The following is a 20,374-nucleotide window of genomic DNA, read 5'->3' on the forward strand; positions in this document are numbered from 1 at the left end:
CACTTGTCACATCCTCGTCCTCTGCAGGAGCAGTCACAGAACTTGGAGAAACAGTGCTGCTGTGGGTCTCCAAAGAGCAGAAAAACCTCATTTTTGGGCGCATCCCATCTCCTCGCACCTCCCTGGAGCATCTTGACAGGGGCCCAGAGGGTCTCAGGCTCTTTCCCTACAGGGGTCCCTTCGTCTCTGCCCCCAGTGCCCCCCAAGGACGTTGCGGCCGGGGTGGCTCCATCCCGGGGCGGCTTGATCCCGGGACGGCTGGATCCCAAGGCGGCTCCATCCCAAGACGGCTGGATCCCGGGACGGCTCCATTTCGGGACGGCTGGATCCCAAGGTGGCTTGATCCCGGGACGGCTCCATCACAAGGTGGCTCGATCCCGGGATGGCTCCATCACAAGGCGGCTCGATCCTGGGACGGCTCCATCACAAGGCGGCTCGATCCCGGGACGGCTCCATGGCTGGGATCAGGTACCAAAAGGCAGATCCAGGTGAGGACAAAACGCTGCTCTGAGGTGGCCACGCGTGGTCCAGCCTTCGCTCTCCGGCTGGGACGCAATTAGAGGCACCTCGGGGTTGTGGGGCGCAGCGAAGGCAGGACAAGGAACGGGGTAATGGCCAGAGAAGGGCGCAGGGTCTCGGGCCGAGGACCTGAGCGCAGAGGCTGAAAAAAAGACGCGTTCGGCACAAGTAGGGAGCTGGCGAATGGATTTCTCTTCGGTCAGGGCTTGCTCCTCACCGCACCTTCGGGCAGAGCCACCATTTGGCATCACTTACCCCTCAAAAATCAGAATACAAAGCCATCCCACTACGCGCCCGACCCTGAACCTTGGTGCCCGATGGCCCCTGTGGCCACCAGCCCGAAGCCAGGGCCACCCAGCAGGAACACGGGAACACGGTGGAGCAGGAATAACAATTCCCAAAACCCAGCCGGGGGCCGGGATGCCGCCGTGGGCAGGATGGGGGATGGTTGGGTTTGGTTTGTTTTTTTTTTTCCCCGCTCTATAAAAGGTATTCCTCCAGTAAGACACAGCTTGGAAAATGGTGTTTATTGGTATTTATAAATACAAACAAAAGGAAGAGTCCATTTGAAGACGGATAATTGACTTAAAAGGACACTGTCAAGTAGTTCGAGCTACCTTAATGCTGTCACCCTGTTTGGAAATTAATAATAATAATAATGCTTTGGGTTCTGTATTGAGTTTTCCCTTGAAAACTCGGCTCTGTCACAAAGAAATCAATCAGCCCACTACACCCTGGCTTACGAATCCGTTTCAGCTCTCCCCTGCCACAGTATAAACTAAAACCCAAGTGTTTTTCCCCAAATTGTGCAAATCCTGCGATGGCCGGGCGCTGCCCCCGGGCGCACCCGCCGGATCAGTCTGTTACACCGCGGGAAGGGCCAAGATCTTCCACCACCCCGAAAACCAGAGCAAGGAGTCCCCGCACCCCCAAGGATAGGAAACGCGCTCGTTGGGGAGAGCGAGCAAGAGAATCCACGGCGCTAAAGAGGATTTGAATAAATAGAAGGGATTAAAAGCGATCTACGGGAAAGGAACTGACAGCGTCCTTTTAACCGCGGGACACTGGATTTCCTCCCAGCAGACCGTGCCGCTGCGGGATAAGCCGGTACAGGTGGGATGGGGAAATCTGAAGTTGGAGGAATAAGGGGCATACAGCTTTGGTGGTGTTAAGCGACCCTTCTGCCTGCCTTGGCAGCTCAGGCGGCGATAATGGGTGGGAAGCAACAGACCTGGCCTCGAAGCAACCCCCCCGGTGAAACCCCAAGCCCCCCACCCCCCGGATTCTCTGGCATCACGGCGAAGCATCGCTTCCTTGGCAGCTGGGATGGCTCCGGACTCGCTCCTCACTGCCTCGGTCAGCCGGGAACCATCCATAACCACGCGTCCCCTGCGGCTGGGAGAGCGCAACTCCTCACACGTCAGCTCGACACCCCCAAACCTGCAAAGGGTTTGGGCGAGTCCGGCCCCGTCAGACCCTTGGCACCTGCCCATCTCTTCTCGTGTTTCGTACGAGGCATCCCGAACTGCCAGCATCCAGGAACGCTGGGAGCGCTGATACGTGCTTCCCCTGGGCTAATCTCGCCTCCAAAGCAGCCGCTACGAACACGTACCCCGACCGCGGGGAGGGATGGGCACGCCGTAACCCCCCCCTCGCAGCCAGACGGTCCCTTCGCTGGGGCAAACCACTTACCTGCGGAAGACTCAGCAAAATCCCCCAGCGCTCGCCCCTCGGCGTACAAAACCGGGGCAATAATCGAGGGTGTATTCGCAGCTGTTCCTCCCAGTGAGCTGTTATTTCTTGATCGGGGCAACAAGCAAAAAGATTCTACTTTGCTTTTCCTTGGGGGCAGGATGAAGGGTTGGGAGGGAAAAGACAGGAGTAGGGAACTTACGGTCACTGGAACAGAGACTCTTAACTTTCTCCCTATATCAAGAGAGTTATATTCTTGTCACTGGGATTAAAACCTGAAATGCAAAACAAATTTGGACACCCAATCGCTGACAAAAACCGGCCCTGAAGCCTACAAGAACTCAGCCCGCAGTGCAGCTCGCTTGCCATTTCAATATCTTCCCAACGGGTCATCACAGGCTCAGGCTTCTAATGGTAAAAAGTACTTTTTTTTTAAAAATTGAAATTATCAAGTCCTAAATTTCATTTGGTAAATCTTAAAAAAAAAAAAAAAACAAAAAAAAGACTGAATTAGAAATCTGTAAAAAAAAAAAAAAAAAAGCAGGATGGAGGGAGGGTAAAAAGGAGGGTAAAAAAAAACGGAGCCTGACATTACAGATTTCAAGCTACATCACAACAACCTAGGAAGCCTCTGAGCTGGATGCTACAGGACACAGAAGAAACGGATGAACCTTCGATGTGAGCATGCTCAGGGTGGTCAGCAGGGAACGGGAAGTAGAGAAGCGCAAGTAAATCATGTCTCACAACTGCTGTTTCATTCCCTCGCTGAAAAATGGACACAAAACTTGTTGGGATTTTCAGGTTTCGGTTTTGTTGTTTGGTTTTTTTTTTTTTTTTTTTTTTTTGGGAGGGGTGGTTTTTTTGTTTGTTTGGTTTTTTTCTCTTCTGGACAACGGATGCAGGGTTAAAGCATGTTCCTTCCCTCTCCCCCTCTCCCCGTTTCAAAGGATTTCAGTTACTATTCCAACCTCAACAGCAGCAACAGTCATTCTGGGTTCGCAAAAACCTCCCCTCCTTAGCGCAACGATTTCATCTGAGCATGCCCAGCAGGAATGGTTCAGAATTATCCCAATCCACCTACAGAAAAAGCCAACACAGCTCCAGCTCCCGTACTGCGGAGTTCATCAGTTTGCTGGAACAGGTGGGGTGTGTATATGTACGTGTATGGGTGGCTACGGGGGGGCCTGGAGCCACAGCTCTGCTCACTGGCCCTCCCAAATGACACTGGTATCGCTTTCCTTGAAGATACTGGTGTCCACCGTAATTCTACAAGTGTAATTAAATACTCAGTTTGCAAAGGCGACCGCTTCCAGTGTCATAGGATGATGCAGCATCTGCAGAAGCGTTGTCTGCTGCCTCCGACCGAGGGAGGTGGAGTCACAGGCGCGAAGTAGGCATGGACTCTAATGTTGGGTAAATGGGTCTGGAAAGACAAAAACAAGGTGTAAAGTGACGCGGGCAGCGGCAGCGCAAGTCAAAGCAAAGCTGAAAAGTGCTCAGCTTACTCCTCTTCAGACTGCAGCCTAAGGCACATATAAAAACTATAGGTGAACTCCTTTTCCCCAGTGTGACCGCCCCCCAGCCTGCTCTTGCTGTTATCAGAAAACAGAGTTAGAGGGACCAATTAAAAAATGATGCTCTCCCCGCCCCCCAAATCCCGCGGTGGCGGCGGGGAACGGAACATCTAACCGTACAGACGTGTCCCCTCTTTGCAAATCAAATGTTCTCATGGCTCCTCTTCCACACAGGGAGACACAGACCCAGGAGGGAATCCCTGGGACACGGAGCACCTTAGATGACCGACAGCTCGTGACAGAGCGGCTCTGGCTCTGGCCCATGCTCCGTCCCCCTCAGGGCCACGCAGGCTCCCCGACGGCAGACTGACCGTTAGAGGATCAGCCCCAGTTATTAGAGGGGAAGGGTCAGTGTAAGAAGCGTCAGTACAACGCGCGCTATCATCCACCGCGTGAATTAGCACCACGGCACATCTGCTGCGGCACAGGCTCGTGGTCCCCCCGTTTAGAAGAGCGCTGGCACCTACGAGCACCTGCAAAACGCCGACTTGCACGCCAGGTCTCCTCTGTTCCCTCCTGCTGCTGCTCAGCGGACGCAGCGATTACCTCTCCTCCCTACCAGCTACTGTTCATCATCCCCATCCAACCTTCCCAGTGCACCACAGCCATTAAATTCACAGCTGATGGGTCTCCCAACACTTTAAAAACGAGCCCAAGATCACGAGGAACGTGAAACCTCAGCCCTCCCCACCAGATAACGCGTTCAAGTCACAGCCTTAGCGGTGTTTTCATTTTTTTTTTTTTTTCTTTTTTACCCTGAGTCTCTTGATCCCTGCCCGCGTGATCTGCTGACAGTCGTACAGTTCTATCCTCTCCAAGCTGTGGCAGCTTTTCAGGTGCTCCAGGGAGGCGTCGGTGATCAAAGGGCAGTTATCCAGCTCGATCACCTCCAAGCGATCGTGTGCGCAGGCGCCGTTTCCCAAGTGACGAATCCCATCGTCCGTGATCAGCTCACAGTGGGACAAGCTCTGCACCCAAACACAGCAAGTTAGCAGCCCTGGTCGTCAGCAAACAGAAGCCAAAACCCTGCCGGGAGATGCTGTGGGGCAAGGGAGAAGACGGCCCCGCGTTTCACAGGTTTGGACTGGTTTGCCACGCTGGTTTTTTGGCCAGGTCTGGGCTCCCTCTTGGTGCTGGAGCCACTGCCACGCTCCGGATTGCGGGGGCTGGGCTCCGTGGACCTCAAGGACTGAAGTGCCTGCAAGGGGAAAACTCACAACCGAAGCACGATGGGCAAGAGGGCTGTGAAAGTTGGGAGCACGGGGCCAGGAGACAGGACGGATGGAAACAATTACCTCTGCCACCGAAAAAAACACTTTTGCAAAACCCGTGGCCTTGCGCATCATGGGAAGGACCCTGCCACTGGGTCTAAGAACCAGCAGAAAGACAATGTCACCCACTTGGTGCATTTTTTTTTGGGGGGGGGCTGCATGTTAAAAGTTCTTGAGGAGGAAGTATTCCCGAGTTAGGAGGTAGCACCAGCCTGTGGCTTCGTCGAGGGGCACAGCGTGCAGAAGGGATGCCACCGCTGCCTGCAGCCCACCTCCCAGGTTTTCTCGTAACGACAATGGACACAGGGATGCAGAGGAGATCAAGACTAAATTCCCAGAAATTTACACCCAGGGGAACATTGCTTTCCGGAGCCAGCAAGCTTTCCAGCTCTCTGTTGCCCAGCTCCACGCTGCAGGTGAGCGGGGCTGCAGCCTCCCCCCACCCCGCTACGCTGAGGGGTTCTCTTGGGCTCGCTGAGGACAGCCAGAGGCTGGTACCGGGAGAATCCAGCATCCCATAATTCATTTTCAGGCAGCTGCGTGTGCCTGGCCTATGATTCACGCTAGCAGTAGGGGAGGGACAATAGGTTCTTCGGGGTCAAGTTTCTAGCTGAATTCTTCCAAGCCTTTGCAACACGTCTATGAAGTCAAAGAGACAAATCCCCACAGGCAGTGCTTGAAATCCCTTTGTTTACAGAAAGAAAATGCTGGAAGTCTCCCTGTAATACTCACCAGAACCTGAAGCCGTGGACAGTGTATGGAAAGCTGGATTAGCGTACTGTCTGTTATCTGGAAAAGAAGAAAAAAGCCTTTTCACGCTGGGTGTTTTGCACAAGGACTTATTTCCCTCCACCACCACGGAAGAAAAACTGCAAAACTTTTGCCTGATCCACAACAATGCCCCACAAAGCCACTTTCCTGAGCCCCTCAGGAACAATTCTCCCGTGTGCCCAAATTTCAGATGTGCTCCCTTATAGAAAACTCCTCACGCCCTTAAAGGACAGGTGAGGCAGAGGCATGGCCGGTTTTTTGAACTTCCCTGAGTAGCTCTCACTACCAGCTCACAATTAAGAGAAGCCAGCGAGAGCAAAGAGACCTCTTCAACAATGTCTCCTAAGCATCTGTGTCTGAAAGCACAAGAGGTGCTCAGTTCCCCTTCCAACAGCTTGGTGGATTGCCCAATTCTTCCTCTTTCTTCTTCAGGAAGAGAGAGAACTCAACACAACGCTTTTCTAATCCAAAAGAATTCCGAAAGGAACTTGCTGGCATGTCTTTGTTCAGCACAAGTCAGTCCAAGGACACTGCCTAATTTTGATTCTTCCTTTATTGGGTTAACTTTAAATCGCTTCCTGTCTGGACTAGTGTAATTTCCTCTTTTTATCTCCTGAATTTCTGCCCTGTAAACATCAGGAAGAACAGAATACCGGGGTCACTCAGTTCTCAGGGTGGGAAGCAAAATCCTGTTTTCGCCACTGTCTTTATCCGAATCGATTTCCAATCTATCCTTAGGGTGAGAGACCTCTTCCACGGGATCTTGAGTAAATTCAACTCTTTTCCCTTTATATGCGACTTCACAACGGTTAGGAGGTTATGGCACGCACCCTACCTCCTCACAACTAACAAAGACAGCTGCAGCTCAGGGTTGTAAGAGAGGCAACAACAAGAGCCTCGTTACATCCCACCCCACTGCCTTTAGGAAGGCTAATGATAGCCCGGGCATCCCACTTTTCTTTCAACTTGTTGCCAAGTCCTCTATAAAATCACTGCTGTTCAAACCATCTGGCTACGTTTTTTCAAAACAGAGGTAACTTCCATTATTTCTGGCAAGATAAGTAGCAAAACCTTCCCTTGCCTTAGGCGTAAAGCCCCAGAATAAGATCTTTACCTTGTGCCAAGGGTCACGATTCACACACCTCTTACACGACCTTCAGGACACATCTATTACTCTTAACGATTTTATTCCTTACAGCAGGAGTCATTACTATGAAATACAAAAGGACCCAACTACAGAAGCAGCATTTTCTTATCCAAATACATCTGATCTTCTCCCTCAGGATTCTAAATCCCGTTCTTATTTGCAGACCTTCTACCACTTTTTCACCATCTTTCCGCGCTGTTGTGACTTATGCTAAAAGAAAAAGAGCCCAAGGTGGCACCTCCTACCTGGACGCACTCTTCCAGGTCCATTTTTTCAAGTTCATGGCAGTTCTAGGAGCAAACAAGACCAAACACACAAACTAAGTGCAAAGCTCAGGCACCAACACAAATAAACTACAATACTACAGTATTATTATTATATATACAATACTACAACTACAATAAAGAAAGTTCTTTTTAAAAATGAAGGGGTTTTCTCCATGAAACATCACGGCTGGAAGGAAAGACTGCTCCTTCTTTCCAAGCAGCACCAAGTATAGCAAAGGGAATCCAGCAGTTTCACTTCTTTAAAGGCATAGATGTTTGGTTTTTTATTCGTAGAAAGGTAAGGTAGTTAAATTTAGGGTCGCCTGTACACAATACAGATTAATCTAGAAAAACAAACAGTGAAGTGTATAACTCCCAAGTATTTAATATTTCACATAGTTTGGACACACATCCTCCTAGATGTGTGGGTCAGGACAATGCCAAAGATTATATACAACCTAAATTTTAGTAACATAGCTTCCCCTCAAATGTCAAGCTCAAAACCAGGACAAGAACCGACGTTCAAGAGAAAGCTACCGCTTGTTCGTATCGACCACGAAAAGAAAGCAAAGGTACTCGATGAGAAAATGGAAACGAGCACTTACCCTAGCTAGAGTGGTAAAGCCCACGTCTGTTAGTTGAGAACACCGTGCAACTTCTAATATTCTGCACAGAAAGAATTTATAATAACCATGGTGGAGTCATTTTGCTTTTCAGAGTGTTTCATTAAAAGCTTCCAGCAACCCAGAAAAGTTTGACCCGGTTTTAGGCTGTGCTCTCTGAGAGGATAATTTGCAACAGAACATCCACCCTCTATACCTGAGCGTTGGTCACAGGGAAAGAAAAAAAGAAGTCAGGCTAAAAGGGAACTCCACAGGTCATCCAGTCCGTACCCTGCTACACGTGCTGGACTGAGGTGCTCTTTAAAAACCTTCATCGCTGGCCACTCGACAACCTCCCCGAGTGATCTCCTCTGGCTTTCACCCCAAATACAGATCTCGTCGTGAAAAAAGGGTGTAATACACGACAACGTGGCAGATGAGCATTAGAGAATAAAGATTTAATGCCGCAACAGAAGAGCGTGAAGCCTTCTAAGGAGGTGAACTGCTTTAAAACTTTCTCGCCGACAGTCACCACAGCTCTCCAGAAGTTTCCTTCACAACGTCAACATACTCCTCTACCTTGACAGAAAAGGATGCCAGCTCTCCTAAAGGGCACTGCACGTTTTACCGTATGGAGCTGAACGCCCTTAAGCTGCAGCTGAAGCTCAACATAAACACAGAAACCAGTTGGAAGCAAAACTGTATTCTACCTTCCTCTTTCCAAACTGGTTTCCACACGCTTGTACGCTGCGCTTTGTACCCGTAAATCTTTACATTAGGTATCACAGAAAACAGTTGTGTTTTGTTTTCCCCTGGAAGATACGTGTTTTGTGCCATTTAATACAGGCCACTCAGCTGTTGGCTGTCAGATAACAAAAGTTGTCTCTTCTTTCTGCACCTGGCCATTTTCTGAATTATAGTGAGGTCTTCCTGAAGAAGCTTGTCCTAATAAAAAACTCTTAAAAAGTAAAAAAAAACCCAAAAAACCAACAAACCCAAACCCAAGCACCTGCAGAGATGTCGCTGGAAGCCCACTCTGTCAAGCATTGTGCACAAATTCCATCTGCTACAAAACCATCCTGAAAAACCTGTTAATATCACATGCCAGGAGGAAACAATGTAGTTCAAACGCGTTTTCAGTTCTCAATACAAAAGTAACCTAAGCTCAACTGTTTTTCATAAAAGAACAAAAGTAGATACACAATGGTGTAAAAGGAGCCTGCTAGTAAGCCTGTCTCTCTTGGCAGCGCACACCACCACGGCATGGAGCTCTTTTACCACTGTTTTACTCGCACGAGTTTAGAAACCAGAAGTTTGGGAACAACTCTGATCATCCCATAGCTGGAAAAAACTGAATGATAGGAAGTGCCCTTTTGGAAAGGCCTTCGGTGTCTACAATGGCTGAGAACCTACAGGAGTATGTCACCGAGATCCTTTGCTCAACACGCAGCGGGTCGCTGGAGTAACTTCAGGGAACACTTACCTAAGCCTCGGGCAGTTCTGTCCCAGGGCGTTCAGGATGGCATCTGTAATGTTAGAGCAGCCTGAAGCACACAAGGATTGTAACTTGTGGCATCCTCTGCATATTGTAATGAGACCATCATCTGTTATTTGCTACAAGAAAAACAATAACAACATCACAAGCCATAACGACGTAGGTGGAGGTGCAAGGCACTGCATAGTTTCCTTCTCAGGCCAAGTTACGCTTCTTTTCACCACCCCCACCCCCCCAAATGCCTTCAAATATTTCACTGGAACTGAAAGAGGATAAGCCACGTTGAAGTGACTTGTCAACATTCAGAAAGGGATTCCACATGCACGGAAACGTTTCCGAGCTGGGCTACGTGAGCGATGGGGGGAGGCACGGTAGCAGCAAGCCCAGACTCGGTCTCTTGCCTTCTGTGCCACTCTTGCTTGTAAAGACCTCCTTGGCTGAAACTCAAGACATGAAAGCACCAAAGAGTCAGTTACACCCCCCCCCCCCAAAAGAAAAGTTGTTTTCACAAACAGCTTTTGAAAGATACACGCCAGCGGTTTGGGACCAAAACCTGAAGCGGAGAGCCAGGCTTACAGCCAAAATCTGGTTAAATTCACGTAAAAAACAGACGGTCCAGCAGCTCTGTCGATCCACTGCATCCCCGGACACACGGGGTCTGTCCAGCCCCATGTGCGCTGCTCTGGGCGGGGGACAGGGCACAATCCTGCTCCACGGTCCCCCACGTAAGCAAGAGCACAAGGGGCTGGTACTCAGGGTGGCTACGCCAAGGAGCCGCCCGGGATCGAACGATGCGGGCAGTGGGATAAGGGACAAAAGGTGGCAGAGGCTGCGCATGCTGGAGGTGAAACCTCACGTCATCCTTCGGTTCTGGATTTTCAGAGGCAGCCAGACTCAATTCCCACAGAAAAACACCAACCTAGGGATTGGCACCACTTCTTTTAAGATAGCAAACAGCAAGCCTGCAGGCTGGGAAGCCCAAGTTCTGGAGGGAGGTGGAACAGAAACGGAGCAGAACTTGGTGTTTTCGGTTAAGGAGATCAAGAACCTTATCAGTTTTCTTCTCCCTTCCACCCGTTTGCCCCTCAGAGCCCAGGCACAGGCCTGGAACATGCTGACAGTTCAGCTCCCCCCTTCGCAAGTGTCGAGTCTCAGATGGATGGGTACCAGTCTCTCGCCAGTCTAGTAACTGGTAAAGCTACTCCTTAAACAGGAGTGGGCAAGGAGAGCCCTGCAGCCTCCCCAGGCCTTGCCCACTTCCATGGAAAAGGAAGAGACTTGCCCAGTTACTCACTGCGTCAGATGGTATGTACAAAGAGCCCATTCCAATTTCTTTTCTGGCATAAATATACATTTTTGGCACCGCAGAAGAACCCGTTTAGAGCCCTTCTGTGCAGGGAAACTGCATTTCTTGGTTCAGTTTTATAGAGAGCAGAGGAACCGCCTGGCTGGATCACCACACAAACACTCCAGCCCAATGGAAAGAATTTTTTCCAGCTAGTCCTGCAAATGAATTTAGAAGCCCCGTGGGCAGGGCAAAGACACGAACAATTCTGACAAAATGAATGCGACGACACTGACTGTTTCGGGGGCTTATCCAGCATCACTGAATGCTACCGAAAAGCTGGCTTTCATCAACTATTTTTACAAGTCTCGTAAATTTACAATCGCCCCGTCTGCACAGAGGCTGACGTTTCTGGGATGGAGCACATTCTGCATGGTTCTGCTTAGAGATGGCCTCTAAATGCACAGTAATGGCTGAGCTGGGAAATTATAGGAAGCTTTACTTACTAAGCATGTTTGAAGGTTTAAAGTCACCAGTTCGGGACAATGTGCACCAATGTATTTCAGAGCTTCATCCTCAAGCTGGAAAGAAAAATTGAGAGACTGAAGCAGCCTGTTAAAACTTGAAGCCATCTTCAATACAAAGCTTTGAGAACAATAATGCATCTGTGGTTTGGTTTGGATACCTATGGGGGAGGAGGGCAACGCACTGCAATCTCGAAATACACAGCAATAAATGCATGTCTTTCCTCCCCCCCCCTTTTTTTTTTTTTCCCATCTTAGGAACAGAGTTCAAAGACCTACACCACTAAGTTACTGATTTAAAGAAAAGCTGGTCTGATCAAACATGCATCATTAGCAAAGCAAGTAGTGAAATCAAAAACTGTTTACAGGGATTAAGGAAACGCTTCACCAGCGAGGGCCCGTAAGTAACGCTATTTGGAGTTCCAGTATTGCAATATAAAAATAAAGTCTTATTTCAATGTGAGGAACACAAACATAGCCAGGTTGCTTTCTGATGATAAAAAAGCCTGCTATTCTTAAATCTATAAGAACAGATGGCAAGTAATTGATAACAAGGATGTATTGCCATCAATATTACTCATGACTCCATAAATTACTAGAAACTCAAGCTGTTTCTATGACCTGAATTCTCAAAATAGGCTGAGATTGTTGTATCTTTAATCAAGTCATTTTTACAGCCATGTATACCCATCTCACGTATTAAAAATCCAATGGTAGTATAAATTTAGAAAAACTACTGACTATAGCCCTTGCAGCTGGGTTTTCTCATGCACATAAGCAGCGTATTAATGCCTTGCTTACCAAAAAAACCTTTCAGGACTTTCAGTGTCCACGCACAGGAGAAATATGCTTTTTCCATACACAGCAAACAAAAATGTCACTTCCTGACTCATACTAAAGGAATCCCTACTCCCAAGGGGAAAAAAAAAAAAAAAAAAAAAAAGAAAACAATTCCAAAACAAATAAGCCCTGTCAATGTTCAGGTACAAGGACCTAACAGATCACAGATCTTTTTCCAGGTCCACCTCAAGGCTCTTAAAATCTTGGGAGTCACTGGGTCACAGGTTTCAACTCCTGCAGGGTCAGTTTTAGTGTCCTTTTTCGAGGACAAGATTCTGAGATACCTTTGCTCCTTTCTAGCCTATCTGTCTGCGTTAAAAAGACCCCGGACTGCTTAAGTAAAAAAAAAAAAAAAAAAAAAAAGAATTAAAAAACAATTCTTTGAGAAATAAAAAAAAAATTAAAAAAATTCTTTGTGAAATAGCTTTGCGAGGAGATCTGGCTCATTCAAAGAGCAACGTTTGAGGTTGATGTTTCCCATGCCCCAGTTCATAATTGATGTAACCCCTTAGTAAACTTGTAATACAGCTAAATCTTTAACACATTAAACTTTCCAATGATTGACCAGGTAACACAGTAAAGAGAGGTTCAAGGAAGTTAGCCTGAACAACAAGAAGTATAACCAGGGGGGCAAAAAAACCCCCTTTCAGCTGTAAAAGTTAGCGCACCACTTACATATTCCAAAGTACAAGCATCACAGTCTCTGCAACCTCTTTAAAATATACTTTTATAGCTCAAGCGCTATACGTTATACTTGAGGGAACAGTACTATGCTCCTGACTGGCTGCAGAGATGTCTTTTCAAAGCAGTCAAATCCGTGGTGATCCTCTTTGACTAACTAGAAGATCCAAAGGACACGTAGAGGAAATTCTATCAGCAGCGCAGATGAAAGTACTGTCACGCTTTCTAAAATTTTCAGAGCCTTCAGAAACGGGTGGGTCTAGCCATGAATAACAAAGTTATCTCCTCTGTAAAAGTTTGCTCAATGTGTTCCCGACGGGGAAAAAGATGAATGATTCTACAGCGAGATACGCAAATTGTTCAATGTCCCACTATTCACGCTGAGCTCGAAGCTATTAAAGAATTTCCATAAAAGCAGTTCATCTCCAACAGACAGATTGTGAGTGATTTCAGTAACGTAACATTTTTGGAAATAGAAAAAGCCACAAGACTTCATCCCCATACTTTCAGTTACAGCAGAAATAAGCCAGCTGTTACCAGTGGAGCCGAGCGCTCTCCACGGAGCCGTACCTGCGTGCAGCCTTTCAGAAACAGGGCTTTGAGTCCACCGCAGCCCCTCACCAGAGCCTGGATGCCATCCTTAGTCACTTGGTCACACCAGGAGATATTCAGCTGTTCCAGCAGTGGGCACCCCTCGCTTTGGAGGTGAAAGGTAAAAGTGTGTGGTTTTGTTTTGGAAAGAAATCCTGCCTCAAGTCAGAATCTAGGCAATCTCCCATTTCTGGAACCCACGTGCGCACAGATGGACACCCGCACCCCACGCACCCACGGGGAACACCGCTGTCAAACATCACCTCCAAATGCAAAGAGCTCTCCAGAGACGGTACCAGGAGCTCTAAACCAGGGTATTAGTAGGGTCAAAGACCACCAGTTTATCCCACTTTGGACACCTCCCAGCTCCTGCCCAAGGACAGATGCTACGGGCTTTCTGGATCTGAATATAACCAAACAACCCTCAACGAAAACCAAAATTAGGGCTGATTCCTGCCACGCTGCTGCTAACTTCCCAGGTGTAACTTTGCATTTGCAAATAGCTGCCAGTAGGAGTAACACTCAAGTGTAATTTGTAATTAGGAAGAAATACACATGCTATCATGGATTTAAGATAGCTGCAGCTCAGATTAGACCACGTGAAACTAGGCAAGGATGAAGACCCTCAAGGGAAGGAAAAACCAGGCTCAAAGTATTTACTGTAGTGACAAAAACAATTTAATCATTCATTTGTTCTTTCTGTGGTTTCCTCTGGTGTCTAGATTCACCCTCCAGTATTTTTTCCCCCATGATACAGCTTTCCTCTATTTTCTTTTACTCCACTGGTATATCACTTGAATTATTTAATTGTTTTTTAATAGCTTGGCCTCTATTGTTACCTTTAGTGTTTTTTTTGCCTCCTTTTCTCTGTCCCAATATCTTCCCACCAATGTCTGTCTGTCCCTTCCTTTTCTAGATTACTTGGCAATTCCATTTAGCAGATTTAAGCAGTTATATGTCTCCTAAGCAGTTTAAAAAGACAAATAGTCACATGCTGGTGTTCACCTTCTAGCTCTGTAAACAATTGCTAAGTACGCAAAGGTACACTTACAAGGAAGAAGTTGACTGTTAGTAAACGAGCATTTTAAAAAGGCAGACTAAGACTTTTGCCTCCCCCAAAATCCCTCCTCCAAGACTTTCATAGGGTATAATTCTTCTTCCACTGCTAATAACCATCAGGATGGATATAAAAAAAGTTTGAGGGCAGCTTTTCATAAGTCTTCCTCCTCCGTGTGGGCAAACCAGGAGGCACCACGTGTGAATGCTGAGCTCTGGGCGGGGGGGATGCCTGAATTCTAACGACGGTTAGACCTCAGCCTACGTCAGTCTCCTCCAAGGCACACACAGGGCAACGGTGGGTCACACTATCTGCAATCAACCGGCAAAAGTCCATGGGGTTGACTCCTACCTCAGTGCTTTCAGAGACAGGTTGGTTATGGAAGTGCAGGAAGCCAAATCCAGGTGCCTGAGCTTAGAGCAGAACTTACTGAGGCTGGTACACGTGCTGAAAGAGAGCATACAAGGCACACTCACAGATTTATTCGAAGCCATACACGTTTCATATAACACGAATCGCATTATCTATTGCACGCACGAGCCTGGCCTTCCCTTAGAAAGAGAGATGGGAAATATAACGTGGTACACACAGAAAAGGGGATGGCAGGGCAAACGGAGAAAAGAAGTTTACTCACGCATCTGTGATCTTGGTACAGCCATTGAGGTTCAATACTTCAATATTTCTGCAGTTCTGTGCAAATGTCCTTTATTAAAGGAAAGGGAAAACACAGCACTTTCAGGCAACGGTCTTCCAGATGTTTTACAACATTTGGTTTACCCATAACGCGTCAGATATGACCTTACAAAATCGTGTCTCAAACAAAATAGGTAAATAAATAAAATAAATACTATATGTTGCCTCGTACCTTGCCTTGGGATTTCCCAGCCTAAAGGCAAAAGCTTGTAATTCAGTGTCAATTACGACTTAGCCTGTAGCAGCAGTTGGCATTATTTTAATGAGAATTGAGAATAGCAGCTACTATATGAAGTTAAAAAATGACAAGTTAAAAGATAAATACAATATAAATATATTATCAAATAATATATAATATTACCACTCTACGTTTTAAGTTAGACACACAGGCTCAAGATCTCAGTTCGGACGTGGCCATCGATTATTCCAGTTCTTTGTGGTAGCAGAAATAAAATCGTTCTTTATGTCACATTTAAGAGCAGAAAGAAGCCATACCACTACCTTAATGCATTGTCTCCCACTCCTAGACAGCCACGCAGGCTTAACTTCCGCAAGAAACCCCCACATCTTTTAGAAATATTCTCAACTACTCGGCCCTGTTGGAGACAGAAAGAACGACATTAAAACCCAAAAGTCACCCGGATCCTTTGAAAAGTTGTATGCAAAATTTTTGCAGATTAACAACAGTTTGTTATTCTAGGTAAAACAGTGCTAAGAAAACAAAGCAGAACAAAAAAAAAATATGCCATGATAATAATTATAAGGCAGGGAGAGGGAGAATTATTCAGCTTCTGAAGATGGAGAGACAAGGAACGATTACCTAAAGCCGCTCAGGCTAATGACTGAGGAGTTTCCTCCAGTTCAGAGTTCCCAGACATGGACACAGACTACCCAAGAAAGAGGAAAGCAGCAATGCCATCGCTACAACACGGGCAGGAAGATTTACAAATAAGTACAGTCAATGTACTAGAAATGGCTATACTTAAAATTTCTACTCAAAACAGAGATGAGGCAGAACCAGCCCACGAGTTTTTATTCTTACGGGAAAACGGATTAAAACATTTGTGTTCAAGAGACCTAGAAAAACGCTTTTTTTAATTCCAAATTTGTCATCAAGGGAAGCCTCCAAAGACCCCACTACAAGCTAGCATTTACCCAGCTACTTCTCACTGTGAACGAAGTGCAAAAACCATTGACAGAATATTTGCATCAGTGTCCAGAAATTCAAGAACCTTCCCCTCTAGTCTACGTGCTCGTTTATCACAGAACAGGAACATCACTTGGTTCTCCAAGTACCAGTCGGCATTTAAGACCTCTGTAATCACAAGGCTATTCTTTTAGAATCTTTTTCTAGTCCATAAAAAAAAATAAAAAAAAAAAAATCAAGCATCGGGCTCAGGACAATGTAATAGCACAACGGAAAACAGGACACCAGCTTAACTAGAACTCTTCACGAGCTTCTGGTGACATCTGGCCACTTGCTTTCAGGGGCTGGGGGAGCAGCTCCAGAGCTGTGGGGTGACCGAACACCTCCGGGGGGCTGAAGCTCGACCTGCACATCTGTGTATAGAAGGGCTGGAAAACTCTGAAACACCCTGTCTGTTTTCGCAATTCCTCTAGCAAGCCTCTGAATTCATACGCTTCGACTGGGAGGATTCAACCACATCTATACAGAGGATTTACAGCAAGTGATGCATTTACATTCCTTTAAAGCAGAGGTTTAGGAGATCAGAAAGCCTAGCAGGTACTTTTAGGTTAGGTACAACACATTCAAGCCTTTGGTTTGAAAAGGGGAAGACGGTGTTTACGTAAGGACATGTGTTTGATGTATAGAGTGGTGGTAGAGAACAAAGAGACAATAAAACCATGCAAAAACCACTCAAGAATGAGAAAAGCCTAGTTTGTATTCACAGCGTTCCTGCCCCTCCCTCCTACGCAGACCAACACGGCAGCGAGGCTGAGCAGCTCCGTCCACCGCTCCTGCCACCTCCAGAGCCCAAGCACCGCTCGTAACCCTGCTCTGCCTCTACCAAAGTAAAAAATTCTACGGCTCCAGAACCTCCAAGGCACGTTAAAAGAGAGAAAAGTATTTGTTATCAACAACAAAAATCACATAGTTTACCTCCTTCAAGAAGTCTCAGGCCACTTGGAGCCCTGCAATCGTGCAGAGGTCAGTATCACAGGCTTGTGCCTCCATCCCCGTCTCAGCTGCTTAGGTACACAGCTGGCAGAAAGAGATTATTTTAACTCTTTCCTCCACAAATAATGTGTGTTTGCCACCAGCTCCCACACGAGGTGTGACTCGTCAGCCATCATCCAGTTTATGCCTATCTAGAAGGAGTTAATCTCGCTCTCTCCCTACTCCAACGTAGAGGATTATAACATTCCGATAGGAAATTTAAGGGTTTGGTTTGGTGGGGTTTTTTTTCTCATTGTTTTTCCTGATTAATGCAATTTTAATGTTAAGAACAGCAAGACAACAGCATCCATTCCTATCGGTGCTGACTAGTTCCCACCTAACAGATTTAGAACAGCTACAACGAAGCATTTCCAAAGCTGCGTCTTTTAGGAATAATTCTGACCTCATCCCCCGAATTGCCTTCGCTTACACTTCAATTTTCAATATTAAAGATAGACAGGAAAGGACAGACATATTGCAGGCCATGTTTCCAAAGACATTCAGCCTTAATGGTCTTAAGTCAGTGCTATGTTAACATTTTTTTGAGCAAAAAGAAAAGTAGCCTAAATTCTGCTGTGCTGAAGAAGTCGTTTTCCACAAGAACAAACTATTTGACTTACTTCTGTTTTCAGAACACACACAAAAATACTTTCCTTCCACTACTACCTTTAAGTCTTGATACAGATATATAATTCTGTCCATTTTCAAAAGCTGAATGGATTGCCAAGACTTTAAAGACTCCCTGAAGCTAAGAAGAACTGAAATTAATGATTTCTATCTCCAGGGAAGGTAAAAAGGGTTACGCTGGGAGTATTAATCCATTCTAGGCTGTAATTACATTTTAACAAGAAAAATGGGTTTGTATGTCACTTAATTATACCTCAATATCCCTCTGGAAATCAAACAGGTCAATTCGCTGCCAGTTACTGCCATCCAGGGCCAGAACATTCCATGCCTTTATCGGGGGAAAAAATGTAAATGTGTTGTTAATATGAAAAAAAACGCCAGTGGGGACCTAGTTACAGTTTGTTCCTTTTAGAAACAACATTCTGTCTCAGATGGAAAAGCAACAAGTAATTACAGCCAACAAGGAAAACTGTGCAGTTACCAGAATTGCTTGCTGGGACCAGAGTCCCCTCACCTACACGGCTCACTCTTCACAAGTCCCCCAAGCAGGCAAGCCCGCGGCGCCCCCGCCACTTCTGCTCCCACGGGAGGTGTAGGTGCTGAGCCCAGGACAGGAGGCAGTGCCGGAGCGTGGGCATCTTCACAATCCTGGCTGGAATCTAATCCCTCTGCAGCATCCCCGGCTAAACCTTTAGAGGATGCTAGCAGGACCAAGATGAAGGATACCAGGACGTGGGCGAAGGATGCTAGCAGGACCAAGACGAAGATGAAGGATACCAGGACGTGGGCGAGTCCCAGAGGAGACCCTACACCAGGCATCTACACTGACAAGGGGGGTGACGCTATTCTGAGGGCGCGGAGGACTCGGTGGCGCTGGGACGCGGGACTACGCGGCGAGATCCCGTAAGCGCTGGGTGAGGCTGTCATCTCGCACACCTTCTCTCTTGCCTCCAGCAGAAAGAGGTGCTCAAGGCCGTTCCACGGCTCGGTGCACGGGGTGCCGCGTCCCACAGACGGAGGAATTCAAATCTTTGTAAGCTGTCCAGATAAAGCATCCAGCTCTTACCTGAGAACCACGCACCGCTGCCGGATTGACAGTGTTTACTACCTCTGACTTAAAGTGTGTGTTTTGTTTGATTTTGTTGGTGGTTTTGTGGGTTTTTTTGTTTGTTTTGTTTTTTGTTTTTAAACAAACAAATCTCATGTGGTTCATGCTACAAATGAGAACCAGGAACTGAAAGTTAGTAATTCTGCCCTTAATGAATCAAAAAGGTTGTCAACACACTACTATACTTGAAGTTTTAATTACGTAATCAAAGTAAACAACTAGATCTCGTAATAACCATGAGTCCATCGTTATGAAAGAGCGCATGTATATAGGCATATTTTTATACCACATCTATTACATGCACTGAGCTACATCTCCATCACAACATACTAGTTCTTGTGCATGCCACGTATACGCTCAGAACAGCCGGCAGCAGAACTGTAAGCATTAATTGATTTTCTGCATTTTAAATCTCATTGCTGGTATTTGTTTTAAGGTCTAATTATCGCCATGAGAAAAGCAATAGCTCCAGTGGAAAAGAAATGCATCAGTGGATGCAAGTTATAAGACAGCATATTTTAATGCGTAATGTGGGGAACATCACCTACAGCCTTTCTGTAGCTCTGTGCAGAGACTCCAGCCCTTTACAATACCTGCTGTGTCACATAATGACTAATACATTCTCGATGCCCTGTGGGCTGTGTAAACAGGAGCAAGCAACAAAAATGGGAGTACACCTTGGCACTGGGAAGTATCTGACAGCCCAATCTGGTCAATATTTTCCTGCTGGAGCGGGGAATTTCAGCTGGAAGACCTTTCACTAGAAGACCTATGTTATTCAAAGAACATGGGATGATAACTGTAATGCCTAGACATCACACAGGTTATTTTTTAGTGCAATTAAAAATGTTTAAGCATAGTCTTTTTTATTCTTACATACTCTGAAATAATGAAACAAATCCCACTTCAAGCCTGAACCCAAGGTTGATTGGTTTTGTATAGGTGGCACTCAGCACTGGCTCTGCCACCACGGTGAACACACCACTACAAACACCTTCCAGCGTAACCGACCTCCCAGTCTTGCTGTAGTAACGCTCCCTCTGTGTGTTATATTACATACCAGCAGGATAATGTATCTGAACAAGTATGGGAGCTCTAGATAACTGGACCTGCAGCTGGAGAAATTTTCCCAAGCGACTAATCCAAGCTGGATTTCATTGGCCGAAGCCCACCAAACTATGAGCTTCTTCAGAAAAAAAACCAAAAAAACCAACCCTAAACAAAACAGGCAACTCATTTTTTTTTTCTTCCATGCTTATTTCAAACTACCTCCAAGTAGAAAAGTAAACTTTCGTTAACTGTGCAGCATCTCTGTGAATCAAAATTTCTGTATCTCCACCAAAAACCACAAGATGCCATTTTAGACTCATCCAAGTTTGGTATTTTCATCAGCACAGGTCTCCTGTACAAACCCCGGCTGACCGGAGAGCTCCTGGGCAAAAAATCAGCCAC

At 46.5% G+C, this 20,374-nt stretch overlaps 1 protein-coding gene across 3 annotated transcripts in view; it reads right to left on the reverse strand.

Moving 5' to 3' along the window:
* Positions 1-1,027: 1,027 nt before the first annotated feature.
* Positions 1,028-20,374, reverse strand: part of FBXL20 (F-box and leucine rich repeat protein 20) — a 44,137-nt gene continuing 24,790 nt past the window's right edge. For 2 of the 3 annotated variants that reach the window (XM_055789834.1, XM_027780116.2), the window contains exons 4-15: positions 18,068-18,142; positions 15,510-15,604; positions 14,950-15,018; positions 14,667-14,762; positions 13,238-13,364; positions 11,129-11,203; positions 9,326-9,456; positions 7,846-7,906; positions 7,220-7,264; positions 5,789-5,845; positions 4,541-4,753; positions 1,028-3,634 (exon numbers count right to left, since the gene is read on the reverse strand). In XM_055789834.1, the coding sequence (XP_055645809.1) occupies positions 3,527-3,634; positions 4,541-4,753; positions 5,789-5,845; positions 7,220-7,264; positions 7,846-7,906; positions 9,326-9,456; positions 11,129-11,203; positions 13,238-13,364; positions 14,667-14,762; positions 14,950-15,018; positions 15,510-15,604; positions 18,068-18,142 (1,152 nt within the window). In that variant the 3' untranslated portion in view covers positions 1,028-3,526. The remainder of the gene's footprint in view (positions 3,635-4,540; positions 4,754-5,788; positions 5,846-7,219; positions 7,265-7,845; positions 7,907-9,325; positions 9,457-11,128; positions 11,204-13,237; positions 13,365-14,666; positions 14,763-14,949; positions 15,019-15,509; positions 15,605-18,067; positions 18,143-20,374) is intronic. The other variant, XM_055789835.1, reaches the window with a different exon arrangement.

This window comes from Falco peregrinus, chromosome 18 (assembly GCF_023634155.1).
Source record: "Falco peregrinus isolate bFalPer1 chromosome 18, bFalPer1.pri, whole genome shotgun sequence".
NCBI lineage: Eukaryota > Metazoa > Chordata > Aves > Falconiformes > Falconidae > Falco > Falco peregrinus.